The 18,607-nt window shown below is 38.0% G+C and overlaps 1 protein-coding gene across 3 annotated transcripts in view; it reads left to right on the top strand.

Moving 5' to 3' along the window:
- The window catches only part of LRMDA (leucine rich melanocyte differentiation associated), a 684,050-nt gene that overhangs the window by 363,848 nt on the left and 301,595 nt on the right, over window positions 1-18,607 (top strand). For all 3 annotated transcript variants that reach the window (XM_062580504.1, XM_062580506.1, XM_062580505.1), the window contains exon 3: window positions 14,858-14,989. In XM_062580504.1, the coding sequence (XP_062436488.1) occupies window positions 14,858-14,989 (132 nt within the window). The remainder of the gene's footprint in view (window positions 1-14,857; window positions 14,990-18,607) is intronic.

Genomic DNA, 18,607 nt, shown 5'->3' on the forward strand with positions numbered 1-18,607 from the left:
GCTCGGGCGGCTCACGAGCGCCTCAGAAATCCAATCGTCCCTGAAGTCCTCTACGGACCAGAGCGCGAGCGTACGGCTCGGTCGGAAGTTACGCCGCTGGCCGCAGCGTGGACTTCAAATGGGTGAATTTACGTTCAGGCATCTCTAGTGCTTGCGTGCAGCCAGACTCAACTGTTTTGTCAGAGGGGAGGTAGATGCATTCGGAATTACCATCGTGGCTGCTATCCAACACACGCAGTCGAGTGCTATCTGTACTCGGTGAAGAGGGTAGGGTTTGAGGTTTTCATTAATTCAGTTTGTACTAAAGGAAATGTTACTTCTCCTCTGAGGATTCAAGCGTAATAAGTTACAACCACTTGTGCTTATTTCTGGGGGTCTTTTTTGTGTGTGTGTTTTTTAGGGGTAGTGGCAAACAAAAAGAGTCAGGGCTCCATTTTGAGTTACAGCTGTAAAAAAAAAAATAAAATTACACAACATTCGGTCAGCAACTAAAGCTTGAAATAAACTATTTTAAACTACAGACTTTACTGAGGTAACTAAAGTTGATTTTTATATTTGAAATACACTTAGTTTACTGTGTGTGAGAATTAGACTATTCCTTGATAACGTATATAAGTGGTAGCACTTCCTCAGCCGTTAACCTACTGCTCCTGTGGCTCAGCCTTCGACCTCAGTTTTTTATGGTGTTTGTTATTCTGACTTGATGGAAAATGCTGTTGATTTTAAACTAATACTATTTTGAATAAACTCTTCTGGTCCCTTGATGTGCTGCATGTGCTGGGATGAAAGTAGAGCCTAATGAAAGCAGTTTATAAATTCGGTGTTGTCTTCCTTTTGCCTTTTCCTGATCTGTGGATTGTTCTTAGTTGTTCTTAAGCTGTGGTGAAACTTCCTGTTGACTCTCTTCTTTGAGCATGGGGTAACCAAATGGGGACCTGAGCCTCTTGCTACAGCAGTAGAGAGGAATAAACTGGTGGAAACATGAGTCTTTCCCCCCAGCACACACCATGGTAACTGTCCGTGCAAAGCTGCCGGAAACAACCCCAGATGCTAGACGGTTATTCTGTTGTTTCAGGAGACGTTAAGGTTTTCTGCTCACATGGTAATGCCATCCAGGAGTATCCTGTATTGCTGCCTGGTATGAAGCATGTTTGAATACATATAGGCACAATGATGATTTGGAGTGTGGTTGTATGATATGTGCTATGCTAATTGCTCATCATCCTCTTCCTCATCCCTAGACTGTCAAAGATGCAGTTGCATATCTTTTGAGGGTGTGCTTAAGTTGATGAAATCATATAGTAATATGTTCAAGGGAACATACAGATGGGGATACATGATGGACTGTAGTTTTCTAATCATATTTTAGGCTATCTTTTTAATTTAGGGTCTGAGGGGGAAAAATACTAGTTTCTCTAGTCCATCCTCTTGGACTGTGAGACTGTTAGGAGTTCTCTTTTCCTTCCAGTGCTTTCTGTGGTCCAGTTTTTAAATAGACTTTTTTTTTTTCCTGTGACATAGGAATTGGAATAAATGCATCTGTTGTCCATCATGTACACATAGGAAACATTATTTGTTCACGTCTTAGAGTGTAACAATTTCTGTCATTTCAGAGACTGAGTTCTAGCATGTTGTTTTGACCAAGTGTATTTAACTGTTAAATACTTGATGCTTCCATTACTGAGGTAATGTGACAATATTCCCCATTAATTCGCAATGAAAAAATAACCAAAATGAAAACCCCCATGGACATTTAAAATAAAGCAAGAAATATTTTCATCATGCTTTTCTTGCTTACTTTATGTAAACAATCAAGTACTTTTAATGCAAGTTCAAGAATCATTTAATTGAAATAAAAACAAATTGAAGCAATAAAGCATTATCAAAAATTTAGAGACACATTTTTCTTTCATGAGACAGATATGAGCATATGCTTATCTCTGAGTATGAATTTGCATGTACAAATTTTTGCAGGATTGCTGTAAGGTCCAGTCACTCAAAGAATTGCACAGGCAGATAGTCCTCAGCAGTTACCACGCAAAAATGTTTGGTTGAGTCCAGTGCGTGGTGATGATTCCCCAAAGCCATCGTGCATTTCAAAGCTTTTTACTCTTTGCACAGATGCTAGATTACGAATTCCTTCCCAAACACCATAATTGTCCCGAAAGTTCCCCAGGTGGACACTATCCAAGTTGGTATAAAACAGTACTCCTCGCAGCTGGCATCCTAACTTTTGAATTCTTGTACATACTGTCTTTATTTAGATTTGCTACCACAGATGTAGCAATGTGCCATGGCAGTTGGTACTGTCTTGCCCTCAAACACCAGATATGCCTGAAAGTAAAACCCAGTTATATTTAGTAAGACTTCACAAGTGTTTAGTTTGAGGGATCGAACAAGTGATTGTAAATAGGATAAATGCAAAACTTACTCCTTGTTTATATTTCACGTTTCTGCTTGCTGAATCCATCCTGTTTGAGATCCCTGAAATGTGTCCAACAGTTAGTGCTTCAGGTCCAGGATTTTCAGCAACGCATCTTCTCAATGTTGTCATCGGCTCTGATTTAATGACATCTTCACCTACCCCAACTTATAGATGTTGGAGCTAAAACAAGAGACTTCAACCATGTTTGAAACTTCTGGTGATTTTCCATTTTTGTTTTGTGTGTACTGAGTGGCTCCTCCACGACCTGAACTGTTTCCTCTTTGTCCTCTGAGCCAGGTTACATCTCACTCTCACTAGACTTGTCCATCTGTCCAGGTCTCATAACTTCCTGCTACGTATGATATGACACATATGTTTCACCAGTGATTTCTTGAATGCTGCTAGCTTTCTAGACAGTGATTAAAACATAACATTAACACAGATGACAGACCCAGTAACAAAGCTATTTTGCTTAATTTTGCCTGTGAAGGAATACTTCCCTCCTTACAGCTTTTTGCCTGTTTCAGGTGCTGCGGGTTTCAACTTTTATAGTGTATAATCCACTGGAGATTGCACAGACGTAAGTAGAAGTTGTGCCTTGCTTGTGTGTACTTAGATTTTAGAGTAACACACGTTCGTATGGAGTGATGTTCATTCCATTCGTATGGAGTGCTGTTCAGCACTTAGGTAGTCTGCTGGGAAGGATTCTAGTTATTTTTACTTAGTACAGTCATACACAAATCTTGTGTACTTTTATCCTAAGTTTTATAGATCCAATAATCCATTTACTCATTTTTGGAGCTTAAAAGCTGGTTACAGTAAGGAAATCTGTTACAAATAATACTTTGAATGCAGTAAATGATCTGATCTTTTCAAGGCACTAAAGTCCCAGCTTGTTGTTTTACGGTGTGTAGGAATTGTTTGCTCCATATGTTAAAAGTAAGAATAAAAGTACTGTGATTTCCAAACTAGAAGAGTAGGTTTCTAATTCAGGAACCTATTCTAGTTTTTTTTAAGTATACTATGTATTTAGCACATAACAAGTGTTCAAGTGTTAATAATGCTGATGAAGACTGAAACATTCAGAAAGAATTTTAAAAGTTACATTGTGATTAAAAAATATTTTAGAACAACATAGATGATTACTCAGGAAACATAAAGGTGTAAAAATCTTCGTAATTTTTAAAAATGCAATGAAGTTGAGAAGCTTGTGTTAGCAATTTTATCTGTGTAACTGATAAAACTCTTGTTTCAATAATCAGAAGCTATGTGATTTTTTGGAAACTTATCTATAGTGGTTTATGTATCGATACAATTGTTCATTTTTCTCTGAGAAAGTGTGGAGTTTAAGTAGATCTTATCAAAAAAATTAATGCAAAGTCATTGCTTTATTAGACCTATTTAAATATACACTAAAACATTTCAGAGAGATCTCAAACTGAGGATACAGTTGAATGTTTTAGAAAGAGATGAATGTAGTGGCCATTAAGTTTTAATTGTCTCTTATCTCTTGCTACCATGGTAATAAAAATAAAAACTTTGTAGAGTAATATTTTATATAATGCATTATTTGGCAGGAATATTCTTAGTCAGCAAATCCATGTAAGCAGAAACATACCTTTACTCTTTTTCCATCATTTTAATATGTATGTTGTATGCTTTTAACAATCTTTGTGTCCTTGTTTCTACTTTTAACAGAATTTAGAAATCTTTCTTAATAATATTGAAAGCTGTGATATTTCTAGTGTTTTTCTTCTCCTTCTTCTACCTTCTCAACAAATTATGCAAGAAAACTAAAAATTGAAAATGAATCTACTTTATCTTATTTTGCTTTGCGGCTCTGAACTATTCTGATGAGTCTTGATAAGCTGATGTGGCCTTTAGGGAGAGACACATCAAATACAGGCAGACAGGTCCTGTGTCTGGTAACAAAGACAGAGGAGGTCAAAACTATCCCAACAGGCCTGAGCAGGTCAGTCAGAGGAAAATGTTGGAAATAAAATTTGGTGAGGAGGAGGGAGTAAAAGGCCTGGGTCAAGTCCTGTTCAAAAAGTCAGCTTTGTCAAAAGCTTCAGTCACATTCTTACCTACAGGCAACCTCTGCTGATCCCAACTCATTAATCGAACTGGAGAGCCGTCTTGACCCTGGCTCCTTCCCTTTGAAGTGTGGTGTCCTCTGCAGCATGAGGAAATAATTTGCTGCCTGATTCAATGAGCCATCAGTAGAGCCAGCAGACCTAATGACATGTGAGAATATTAACCTCCTACCACGAAGAGCTGTGAATCTTGAGAGGCAGTCTATAATTCACCCAGCACTCCTGAGCCTTCCCGTTCTGTCTTTTTCTCGCACTCACTTTCTCACTCCTGGGGAGAGAGAGGAGAGAGACCCTCTTGTCGTAAAACTTTATTTTCTTCAGTAGTGGGAGCCTTACTGAGCTGCTTGATAATGAGTTACTTTCCTTTTGCAGTTAGATAAAATTTATACTGAAAACTAGACATCCATCTTGCATATAATCATTTCTGCTTAAAATATGACACAGGCTACATAAGTGACATCAAGGGGGTGGTAATTTGAATACTTACCAAAGTAGACTATTTCAGTATTTCATGTTTATTTATTTATTTTTCATCATCAAAGGAAGAAAAAAAAAGGCATAACAATGACATGTTCTGTATAATGCATTTTCTAGCTGCCTCCCATAGTCAAATGGAAGTTTCTGCAATCCCCCTCTTTTTTTTAATCTTTCTTAAAAAAATTTTTTTTAGCATCTGTTTTAATTGTTTAAAAACAGTTCTGCCTCGTCAAATGCAGCGTGTTACAGGTGCCCATGTACACACATGTGTACCCCTATGCTGCTTTAACAAAGGAATAAATTGTTGGCCTAATTTAGCTGCTTTTAAAGTCATTTTTTTCCCTTGTTGATCCCTTTAGCACTATTAGTCAAAGATCGTCAGGTGAACTCCAGAGAATGAGCCGTTGCTACTCATTTGGCTCAGCTAAAGAGAAAGTAAAAGCAAAAATGTTCTTGTGTATATGTGCTACTCACCATGAAAATGGTGGCGACAACCAGACTTCACACTGTCACATACCCATACCTCTGTAGGGTCCTTGTTGGTGAATACTGACTTTTTTTCAACAGGAAGAATCATATTTTGATTAATAACAAAAAGTTGTAGACTACTGCAAGTAAGGAGTTCTTTACCTCCTTTCATAGTGCTGGTTGGAGAAGCAAAAGGTGTGGATCTTGAGTTTATGGGTATGGATGTCAATGAAGGTAGCAAGTCCTAGACCAAGAGGACTTGTGCTGGCAAATTGGCCTAATCTACGCTGCAAAGGCTTTTCGACTGTAACTATATTAGCAAATTCTCATTTTTGGCAGAGACATAACTTACAAAAGCAAATGAAATTATACCAACTGTGAACACTTCTGATGGTAAAAGCAGATGTTTCCCCACTGGGGTATAAATTAGTGGTGCAGTTGTGCAGCCAAAACTGTTCTGTTAGAAGTTAAGCCTGAATTCTGTTGGGTTATCATGAGAGGCCTGTTTTGTTCTGAGGTGTTGTTGGTAAAACTATTGGTTTGTTGTGTGGATCTGGCTACAGAATAAGAGACCATGCAAAGGGGATAAATGAGATTAGGGAGACAAAGCAGAGCAGATAGCCGAAGGAGATAATAAATAGCAGTTAATGTGCTGTGTAACAAGTATGACAGTATCTGTGATGTGCGCGTATGTATATCTCTGTTTTTCAGTTCTGAAGATTTTTTTTTTTTTTTTTTTAACATTGAGGGATTCAACATTATGTCTGTTAACAATTTTTTCCTATCGTGCTTGAGCAGTCTATTAGTTGTTCTCACCTCTCACAGCTGGTCACAAAGGCCAGTCCTCTTGCCTCTCTCTGCTTCATCTTTTTTATTAAGTTTATTAAAACTAGTCAGATTATACTTTCTTATGGCACTGGCTGTGCTTGGTCCATTCATTATGGTTTCTTATCTTGGCAGGCAATCTGAATTGAACGGCAGCTAGTCCATTATGCACATATGAAGCCCATCACTCCTCCAGCAATGGCCAATTCATCAAACATTTATCTTTTGCCCTCTGAGCAGTGCGTCAATTTGCTTGTCAATCCTCAGCCTTGGTTGTTGTGGAAGATGGGAGAAAAATTACTTTTCTTTTCCCCTCTCACACTGCACACTGGTAGTCGAAATGGGCTTTACTCTGCTCGCTCCACAGGCTTGTTACTCCCCCCTGCTCTGTGCAAAAAGGGGAGGCGTCAGGTTACTATCTGAATTGCAGAGTGACAGACTGAGCCAAGATACAGTAATGCTTTCATTATGGCACTGCCTTTGCACTTGCATTTGCTCATATTTCCATTTTAATACTGTTTTTTAGAGAAATTATAAATAGGGTTTCAATACGTCTGGCTGAGAGGGGCTTTTAAGAATAACTGCATTATAGGGTCTTAAGGTGTTTTCTTTTTTGAAACAAATAGGTTTATATTTTGTAAAACTTGTTCTTTTACTGTTTCTAATCTCTAATATTTCCTTGAATTCTTTCAAGTTCAGGAAATGGCAGTGCTTGCATTTTTTTTTTTCTAAATTACTTTGGAAGCCATTTGTTTTATTATGATTGAGTTCCTTGTTAACATTGGGGGAAAAGGCGAATGAATCAAGAGACACATCCCAAGTTTTTCCTCAATCCTTCCAACCTTGTTATTTTTCACAGAATAATTTCAAGAAATTTTAGCAGAAAGTGTTTAAGTCCATACTTAGTCACTACAGTCCAACTTTAACAATATTCCTTTCTAGTGGTGTTTTGTACAGAGTGCCCTTTGATAAAAAGGGAATGTATACAGTCACTAGCTATCTACTGGGTAATTTTAAGCTGTGTTTTCAAAATGTATTTTGTTACACGATAGTTATTTGATCATTAGATGACTAAGACCTCATTTTCTGATCCATTTGGTATCATTTTAGAATATTTTGTCTTATGTGAAATCTTGCTTGCTGCAGACTATATTATTATACTAATTTTCATTTTATTTAAACAATTTTACACAGAATTGTAACAGTAACATTGTATAAAACATCAGTGTGTTTTATATACATCCTAAAGATGTAATATAGAAAAAAAAAATCAGCAAAAGGAAGCCTAAAATGCAGGAAAAGCTAGAGCGCTGCTGTTGGGATTCCTTGTTGAGTAATGTTGTATTAAATACACATAGTGAAATCTGAGACTTTAAGACATTCATTAGAGGAGAAACTGAACCCCATCCCAGTCAGTCTGGTCAGCTTTGTGGTTAGAGTTAGCCCAGAAAAATAAATGATAAATGATCTTTTTTTGAGTATAGTCTTGGTGGGAGAGAATGATGGTTAAACGTCTGAATGGTTGACTCACAATCGTATGTTTTTTGTGAGCTATTGAACGTTGTATTTGGGTTTTGTAGCTTATTTCACCAGGTCTGTTATGCACTATTTATGGGCCACAACTGTAACAGCTTATTTTATTAGTGTTGTAAATTTTTCTCCTTTCATTAGAAATTATTGGACAAATTCATCCTTCCCAAATGTATGTACTTTGCTGAGCCTCACCTGAAGGTGTGATGCACCTTCTGGAAGTACCTATCTGTTGTCAGTTGAAGTAAGGAATTAGGAATAACTGGGCTCCTACAGATAGATGAGATGAATCTGCACTGCTGTTTTTCAGATAATTACATCATTTGAGGAGCTGCTTCTTAATAGCAAAATCTCAGCATTTAGATTTAATAGTTTGTAGGGAAGGATTTGAAAATGTAAATTGCAAGCTCCGAAAGTTTGGCATCCAGAAGACTTGGTTATCTGTCTACCTATTTACTGACTCTTGTCTTTTTAGTTTTGTTTTCTTTGAGATTTGGGGATGGGAGTGGTTTTTGTGAGCCCAGGAGAGTTCAGTAGTTTTGACTTTTTCTTAGCAATGTAATTTGCTGCATAAGGCTCAGAGCAAGACTATAAAAACACACACAGATGCTGGATTTTCATGATTCCCCACCACTTAAATGTCCGAGTGCTTACGTAGCTCCAGTTTGTTGTCATGCAAGACGTTTTCCTTATAGTCTTTGGTTATAGGGTCTCCCTGGTTGTGTTTTATGCTTTCTGTGTATAAGGAAAGGGAAGGAGCGAGGGATGGATATGCACTTTTGTATCTGTGAATTGCATACAAGCATCAAGATAAAAAGGCTCAGAAACTAATCGTGGCTCCAGTTCATGACAAAGATTTAATTTTTCCTTACAGAGAAACATTTCTTTTTCTTTTCTGTAAGCTTTATTTTAAGTATGCAGTTTTAATCTCAGTAGCTCACTATAAAGGATAAGTATTTAATGATTCTAGTCTTCTCATTTTTTCCCATTTTCTCTTCTGCTGACCATGTTCACAGGCTTGCCTTAGGTTTTATTCAGATAGCTGCTTCCAGATGTTTGCAATATATTTTCAGTATAATTTTTACATATATATATATATATATTCAATATACCAGCAACAGAAAGCTGGAAGGAGATTGACTGGAACTGATGCAAACTGCTCTCTCTAAATGTTAACATTCCCTCTCATATTAGACAAAACAGGGCATTTCATGTTTTAGTACCATTGGCAAGCTTGTTCTTCATTGAATGAAATTGTGTGAGCCCCCTCTTCTTTTTTCTTTGTTTTCTTGGTGACTTTTATAGCCCAACTTGGGGCCTGGCCATGCTAGAAACAGTGGCCAGCACACAGACTATTTCGAAAAGTTCTCCTGATGGAGAACTTGTTCATACAAGGGAAAAAATGGCTTCTCCAGCATTGTTTATATTTGTTTCCTGAAACCAGAGAACTGCCTGCTTGAAATCACTCTTAGGTGGTGTAATGCTGGGGTTTTGGGGTTTCTTGACACCCACTGGGGTTTCTCCCCCCACTCCATGGTCCAAAAGTCGCATCAGAACTGTCCATTACTTACTGCTTTCTGCCTTGTCTTAGGATGATGGGTTCTCATGCATAAAAAGGGGTACTCGCACCAAGTATGACTGCAGAAAAGAAAAGCTGTTATGCTTGGATGGTGTAAAGGTCACTTTACGATGCTTTACTTGTAGTTTATCAGAATCACACTAAGAGCTTAGTGGGTAGGAAATGCGCAGAGCGTCAATGCGTATTATTTGTGTGATTTATAATAGTGAGAGGTGTTACGTCTGGCATGAGAATTAAAATCTCTCTGCTCCTTTTTCTTTAAAACTGGGTTCTTTGTTTTCTTACTTACAAGTAGAAGCCCCAAATCAGGTTTGTGAGTATCATTCTGACAAAGACCTCAGTCCAAGTAAATCTGTCCAGAAGATTCACCAAAGCCCATCCCTTCCCGAATGGAACTGGAAGGGGCTTCCACCCCTCCCACCTTATTTGAGAACATGTTTCAGATTAAATAGAATTTAAATTTGAACAGGAAGGAATCATAACAAGTAAAGCTGAAATGATGTTTCATGTTCCCAAGAAATCATGCAAAATCTAAAATTATATGTGTCTATGTTATGTTTTTATGTGTGTATAGCATTTATCTATTGCTTTTTTGTTTTGTTGAGGTTAAGTCATAGGACTGGAAGTCAGGTGCTCTGGGCTTTATTTCCTCTCTCCTAGAAAATTGCTGAGGGCACCTTTTGCTAGTCACTTAACCTCTCTCTGCTTTACTACAAAATGGAGTTTTAAGCCCAGCAGGTTTTTGAATTGTAATTCATTATTTTTTTTTTTGAAAAAAAACAAAAAACAAAAAACAAAAACAAAAAACCCCCCCACCTTTTTGCTCCTTGGCTGGCAGGTGTTGGAAATGGAAATTACAATTATATTCTTTAAATACTGAAATTATCTGGTACTAGGGTTCTCGTGTTGATTCGGCTCTTCTGTAATCTGTTAAAGCATGAAAGGCAAGGGAAGAAGTATTTTAAAAAGCTTTTCTTTTGTAACAGCTCTGTCTTTAACTTCTGTTAATGGCTATCTCTTGTCAACAGAGTACAAATCAATTTAAAGGCAAAAGCCAAACTCTCTCATTTACATATTGTTAACTGCTCTCTCTTTTCCTGTTAAACAGGAGGAAAAAGTCATTAGAAATGAGTCAGCTGTCTTATTAATGGAGGGGTGGGGTAAAACTGGAGGAACATTTTCTCTTTGGAATATACTTCTGAACAGATTGTTCTTGTGGACAAGGACAACTGCGTAGTACCAAGGTCTGTCCATTTATTTGAGAGACTTCTGCCTTTTTTCATTTCTAAAATCTCATGTCTTCACTGTCAAATATTACCGAAATGAAGAGGTGCTCTTTAGTTTCACTGTAAGCGAATCCCCATCATGCCGGAGGGACTGTAAGGAATAGTGTAGTTGACAATTGCCATGCGTACACGTACAGAAAAAAATCTCTGCCCTGACATTCCTCTATGATTAAAACTTTGCTGCAAATCATGAATGAATTATGGAAAAGAAAGCTGGAAGAAATCATACTGATTAGCTGAAGGACTTGGATAAAATGACATTTCTGAGACCTTTATATTCTAAAGGATTATTTACTGTCTGGTTACAGAACATCTTAAGTCGTTTTGCAGAGGGAGTCACTTTCCTGTTTAGCGCAGTGTTTTTGTAAGCTAATGAGGGCAAAGCGTGAGCCATAGGCAATGATGCTGTGATATTAGCTGTGACAGGGAGCTTGATCATAATTATCTTAACGAGGATAGGGTTAATTACAGTGGAAACTTAAAGTTTTTTCTGTTTGAATGAGGCAGAGCTGAATACGTTGTGATGTTTTGTCGGTTTGATGTGACTTTGGAAATTGCAATGGAAATCTCTTGGCAGCACTTGCTCTCCTCTGGGAGCAGAGTGTGAGCCCTGCCATGAGGTAACTGAGATGGTGCTTGTGGGTGAGATAATGGGCAGCTTTCGTGTCAGCAGAGCGGGCAAAAAGCGACCTGCGGGACGCCCCCGAGACCCTTATCCGCGGCTACCTGCCACGGCCCCGTCCGCGCCGCTGCGGTTGCGGTGCTAAGACGGGGTGTTGCTTTCAGGGTGCTCGTACGGGGAGACAATTTTTCTGCTGTGCGTTATGAGAAAACGGCCCAGGCTTAGCTTTAAGGTGGTTCTCCTTCTCAGGGGAATTCTCTCTCTCTCTCTCTCCTTTTTTTTTTAATACCTGCTTGTCTGTTTTAGGGTGTTTGTGTGATTCTTGTTATGTTGTGTGCAGACTCCTGCTCTTCTGTTTTGTAATGTGCTCACAAGAAAATACTTCGAATACATTACTGTAACTGTCTTGCCCTCAGAGGAAAATAAAAATACTAGCGTTCTGTACGTTGCAGATTTCTACCTCGTGCTCTGCAAGTGCTTTGCATGGACTAATTCGCTAATGCAATCCTTTATTAGGTAGGTCATGTTATCTCTCATTTGCTGATGGGAAATTGCAACACACAAAAATTGTGACTTGCTAAAGTTTGCAGCACTGAATCTATCATGTGGACTGGACATAGACCTTTGGCTTTGCAATCGCAGAGGAAATATTTCAGTTCCCTGCTGGGAAATGTTTCCTTATATATTATGATGACAGAGATTTTGTTTTGTATTTGGTAGCTAATACCAGTGAATGGTAGTAAATACTTTTTTCATTTCTTTCTTGTTTTTTAAACTTTACTAACTTTCTTACCAATTTGTTTTGGTGCTAGCTTTTTCTTCTGTTTAAGATGAAAAAATCGGAACTCTGCAAATAGCAAAATAGCACATGGATGTAAATTTATGTTAATGTCTACGCTCTCCCTCTGTACTGTGGCAACCCCTCCCACCTCCCTGGGCTCTGAATTTAGCTGATTAAATCACCAAGTGCACACTGTTCTGATGACATGAAAACAACAATTAATAAGCAACCCCCTGTGTAACACAGCTCCTTTTTAACTGAGCAGCTAATAACATTACATGGCAAAAATTATCAAAACCAGACAGGTGTAAGGAGATTTGCGCACAATTTTCTCTGCCTATCTATGAAACTAGTACCCTTGTATTCAGCCTAAGCTTTTCAAAGAAAGGCTGTTTCAATAGGCAACTCCCTCTAGTGTTTCAAGGCCTTTTGTCCCACTTCATGGCTTGTCATTTTGTTTTATGCCTCCCCTGCAGCAGTTTTGGATGTGCGCTTTCTTCTCCTTGCCAGTTGCCAACCATTTGCTGATTCTCATGATAAGAGTATTATGTTTGCATAACATAACTCAGGAACAATGTGTATTTTGATGCTGACACTGACCAGAGCCCAAGCAATGTTTTTTCACAAAGGACCTATTAACATCCCATAAGGCTCTGTGGTGTTGACAAGGAGGTGGCCTTCTCTGAACTCTTTTGGCAAGTCAAAGTCCTACATTAAAATGTGAGGTTTGGAAATAATCCACTATTTATATAATGAAGCATGTTTAAGGGGAATTTGCTAAACTAGGTTTGTCAAATAAACTGAAATGAAAACTCATAACAGCTTGATAAACTCCCTGCTACTTCCCCTGGATTATTTTCCCTTTTAAAGGTACTTGGGAGGAAAGCATCGAAATGTCTGAGATGTTTGCTGATCACTCTTCTGATCTTGACTTTGGCAAAATCGAGTCAGTTAGGCCACCTTTGCTGAAATAGCTAGCTTGACACAGCCTACTAGCACGGTACTCTCGCAGTGGATGGCTTACAGAGGCTGAACTGAGCTTTTCCGAAACAGCTTGTTATAGGCCCGTGCACAAAGTGTGACTGTTTTTGCAGTGGTTGTTTCATTATAACTACGCTTATGCCAACATTTTGTTCTTGCAGCTTCAGAAATTTTATCTCAAAGCATCTTAGCAATGTAGATGTGCCATAGACTATAGGCTTGGCAAACTTTCTTGAGGTCTGGCTGCCCGGTATCAAAATGGTGTTAATAATAGTCACTCCACACCTGCCTTTCAGAATGCAGAGTAAACGGGGCTTGAAGGGCTTTGGAGTCCTTCAAATGAAATATGCTGTTTAAGTGTTGTGCTACATGTTACTTCTAAATACTGATAATTTAGCGTGCAGTACTCAGTTTGAAGGTCACAAGCTTGATTTTCTAGGAAGAAAATGTTGTTTGAACCTTCTAAACTGTGCTTTAAATGCTCAGTAAATTGTAGTGACAAAAATTGTATCTTGTTTTTGTTGGCCAAGTGAATGTTAAATTATCTAATTTGAAATTCATATTTTCTAATAATATTTGTAGTTTCCTCCAGTAGCAACAGCCTCCAGAACTCTCTAGCAGAGACCTTGGCTCTATTTTGATCTTTGCCAAAAACTGGGGGAGGGGGAGGAAATCCCCTCAGTATAAATGTCATTGGAAAGTGAATAAATAGTATAGACTGCATCTCCCTTATTCATCACATTTTATAAAACAGCCAGGAGATACAGTGATGATCTTCCCACTGGTAGGCATAGTAGATCAGCTGTCAAGTCATGCAATCTCAGCATATCTCTAGGTGTCTGGTAGGTGAATGAGCTGTGAATGTGTGTCTGTGCGTATGCTCTGTATACCATGCGTCTTACTAGATTAATGTGTGGGTTTTTTTCCTGTTGGAATGTGCAGGCATTAAGAGTCAGGTTTGGAACAGATGCTTTAACAAGACTCTGAAGCGTTCCTTTTAATTTTTTTTTCCTGTACTTTGCTCTCGGAGGAATGAATACCTCCAGAATCTTGTTTATTTACAACCCCTCATCTGTACTTCCATGTTGTGAAATGCTCCTTTTTTAAAGCTGCTCTCTGCCGTCTGACCTGTGGCTTGACAATAGGACAGTAAGTTCTGGAAAGAAAGCAAATGCCTTTTCTGTCTGGAGTAATTCTGCATTTTATTTTGTAGAGAACATTTTATTTTGTTTGCAGGGACTCGAGCAGAAGCAAATTAAGCGGTTAATAAAAAAAAAAAAAAAAAATCCCTTCTCCATTTCCTATTATTGCATGTAAGGTAACTGCTAAGAAATGATACTTGAAGTTGTATTTATTATTGTTAGCGGGGTATGATATTTCTTGGCAGAAATGATGGATGACAACTTAAATTTGTGTCCAGGGAATGAAGGTGAACTGTGACAGAGTTATTTATCTTGGGAATGGAGGTTAGGGTCAGGCGAGGCTGGGTGCCTGAAGGCACAAGACATTGACAAATTCATCCTGCAGGCCCCATATCTGAAGCCTTTTGTTTTGGATCCTGGCTACTCACTAAGTGACCCCCATCCTTCATCCTGCCAGCATGTGAAGGATGTGTTGCAGTGCCAGCACTCCCCTTGCCACTAATTCTTGTCATTCACTCGCCTGACAGGCCCAAACCAAAACTATTCCCACTCCTGAAAGGGAAGGTTAAAATATTTATTTCAGCTCATAATGGCCTCCCTGATTTAGTGGAGTATCATTTTTCCTGTTGCCTTTGTCGTTTGCAGGTCACTAGAAGGACTGAAAACATTCAGTTACTTGGAGGAGCTGATCTTGGACAACAATCTACTCGGAAATGACCTTCTGTTACCCAGGCTACCCCACCTCCATACCTTAACGCTCAACAAGAACCAAATATCCTTTCAAAGAAATACCTGCAAAATGTCAAATGAGTTTTATGTGTCAGCCAAATTAAAGTATGTGAAATATAGTTCATGTGCAGACAAAGCATTCTCTCGCTTGGCACCTGGAATACTTCATAGTAATTTATTATAGGTCATTCATAAATGAAATGCACCATTATATCTTCCTGTTGCTCCATTTTAGTGTGAGATCTAAGTTATGGCTCTGAAGAAATCTTTTTTAATAGATAAAATAGAGAAAGAAAATAATGTCAGTGCTACCAGTGTGCAGCCGTTCCCGTCTTTGCTTGGGGTTCTGTTGCAGGCTGACCTCTAGCGGAATAGAGCATGCAGTGAAGCGGTATTAAGTTTTTTGTACTTCAAATAGCTCTTAAAACAATAAAATAAAATAGAAAATCCCAAGAAAAATAATACTGCTTTCCCTTTTCATGAAGTTGGTAATGCGTGCAGTTTGGTAGCTGCTGTGGAAGAGCAGCTCGGTGTTCCTGCTTTACAGATTGACAAAATGCAAATGTCCAAATCAAGGTCTTAATGCATTAAAGTGTTTAGCTGTCCATTCATAACTGATCAGGCACTTTTCCATATGCCTGAAGTTATTGCCTGTTTAAGTTTATTCAGAATAAATGTTTCAAAATTTGCCTAAGTAATCTGCTGAATCAGAACCCTTGGTCTATAGGCTCTTAGATAACGGTCTGTAAAAACTAATTATCTGCAAGGGCTGGGCATGAACTTAATTATTAAACCATTTTCCCATACGCTGACCCTCATAGATATTGGAGATGTAATGCGTAATGTAAGGTTTTATAAAAGAGAAGGATGATCAAATTGTGGCCAAAAGGCCAACTGAGGCCCTCAGAGTCTTAGAGCAGAGACCATGAAAGCCTTCTCCTTGTAATTGCAGTGAGGACGAGGCTGCTCAGCTGCAGGCTTTTATTACAGCCAGTGTAAACAGAAAGCAATTTGCCTTCTTTTTAAAGAAAGATCCTCCTACAGAGGAGAATAAAAATAACTACAAATTCTCTGACTTTTGCACTTAGTTTTGACTGTAGCATGGTAACTCTTATTCTTCAGGGCCCTGGAAATTTGCCAAGAGTGTCCATTGTGCCATGAAGATCATTATTATCCTAGGTATATGGCTAGATTTCTGGCTAATGCTAGGATTATGAAGGTTGGATTTGGGTAACTATTTCGTTTTACTGTTTGCTGGTACAGTCAAATCTGAATTGAGCATACACTGATGAAAAATGTATGAGAACATCTTTGCTGAGACTATGGATGACAGTAGATCTGACGTAGCATATCTCCTTCTACCAAACACAAGGTGTAAATTTGGCCGTCAGACCCAAAGGGTATGTGTTTGGGGCAGAAGGGAGTCACGGAGGAGGTTTGTACTTAGCAAAAGGAGGGAAGGTATTTTGAATAAGAGCTCAGTGAACTAGATCAGAGGGAAAAAAATCTTGTCGTTAGTACCCTTTGAAGACTTCTGTTAGTCTCACAAAAATTCTTAAAAATGCTATTATCAAGCACATAAGCTCAGAAAGACAATGGTCACATGTATCATGTGATAAGCAGGATTTGATTTTTATCCTAGGAATTTATTCTTAAAATTATGAAATTAGAACTCTGAGAATATTGAGCTACCGGAGTTACTGAAATAATATATACATTTTTTAGTCTGCTGCCAATAATCTAACAGAGGAGTTGCACAAATGCTTATAAAGCATCTAATGCGTGCAAACTGCCCAGAGAAGAGAAAATAACCACTGTTTTTCATTAGTATTGTGAGCATAAGGGCTCAGTGATCTCTTGCAGGGAAGATAAGAGCAGTCTACAAAAGTGTGGAGGCCTTCCAGACTTTTCTCTGTAATGTGGATATCATACTTGGAGAAGGGCTCTTGTGAGCTTGAATCACCTCTTTTAATCAATCATTTCACTATAACATTCCTTTTAAAATGTACACTTAATAGAGTAATGAAATATCACAGGACAGATTGTTTAGTACACAACGATAGCACTGTAGTAAGGACACAAGTGAGTGAAGAATACTGATTTGAAACAAAACTGTAATTACCAGTATAAACATACACAGATATATATGCATGTGTATATAGAGAGAGCTTAAAACAAACAAAAAACTCTGACTGACCCCTGTGCAAAGTGAAATAATGTCAACTTTAAATCCCATATGAGAACTTTCTGGGTATCTTTCCACAGTAATTAATATTATTACACTCTGTTTGCTCTTTCTTTCCTTTTATTCTGGTTTTATTTTAAGCCAGATCCTGTTCTGATAGTTCTGATAAGAGCTTTCCACTCCTTTTACGTGGTTCATGTATTGTGTGATATTGTATGTGTAAATAACATTCGATCTCTCCTAAAATAATGCCTGGATACACTGCACAGATATGAAAGCTTATCTCTAAATCAGGTAAATTCATAGAAGGATCATCTATTATTTTTCTCTCTTCAAATAGAGGTTGCTTATTTCAGCTCAGTTTAGGCCACTACCATTTTTTCACCTAGAAGTGAAAGAAGCTCATTAATTTACCAAAAAAAACAAAAAAATCCTTTGTGATACCTCAACTTTATTTAATGTGTAATGTGTTAAAAACATTTTAAAATGCAGTGTATCCAGCTAAAAAACATAAAGGATAGCTATCAACATGGTGCAGTTTGGATTACATGCCATGAACATGTATATGTATTTTTTATACATACATATATATATACACACACACAAATGTTCGTGTGTGTGTATATATATATATATTTACAGATTTACTCTGGGAAACTTATCTTAGGTCCTCTGTCAGATGCACAATGGATGGCAGAAAGCAATGCAGACTAATACGCATGGTAGGGGCTGGAGGAAGCCTCACAGCTGAAGTCTGCTATACTGGTAATAGGAAGTCTCACTTCTCCTTTAAGTGTGTTCATTAGATAATAACAGTTAGATTCAAAACTTTTAGACATAATCGTCCCCCTGTACGTGTAATACCAATGTGAGGTTTCATGGCTGTTCACTGTGATAACAGGGCTGTTGTTACAATGGGACTATATAGTGCAGAAATTTAAATTTCTGACATTTCAGGTTTTTTAGTATTTGCTAAATCTACCTGTGTACTTATTCGAAAGGGCAGCAATTGTAGTTTTTCACAGATGTATATCTGACTGCTGAAAATTTGATGGTATGCGCTACCTCATTTCAAAAGAGACAGGACTGATATGCACCATCTCTGAGATTCTCTGAACTGAAAGCTCCATTCCTTAATCTATAGAGCTGGTCATCCATTTAACATACATTTAACATACTCCATAAGATTTGATACCAAAATTGATTTAGAATAAAAATGTAGAATGTATTTGTAGAATGCAAACACTGAATCTAGGTCTTGATTTTGGATGACTTAGAGGAAAATCAAAATATTTTACACCACAGATTGGAAAATCCAGAGCTGGGCAGAAGACCAGTAATGATACATGTATTACTTATGACAAGAGGAGTTATCACCCAGGTTCAGACCTAGGCTTTATATGTTCTTGAATCTTATCTCTGAAAGCAGGATGGATCCAGTACCTCAGCTGAAGAATGTACTTCTGGAATAATCTGTCCTC

This window comes from Rhea pennata, chromosome 7 (assembly GCF_028389875.1).
Source record: "Rhea pennata isolate bPtePen1 chromosome 7, bPtePen1.pri, whole genome shotgun sequence".
NCBI lineage: Eukaryota > Metazoa > Chordata > Aves > Rheiformes > Rheidae > Rhea > Rhea pennata.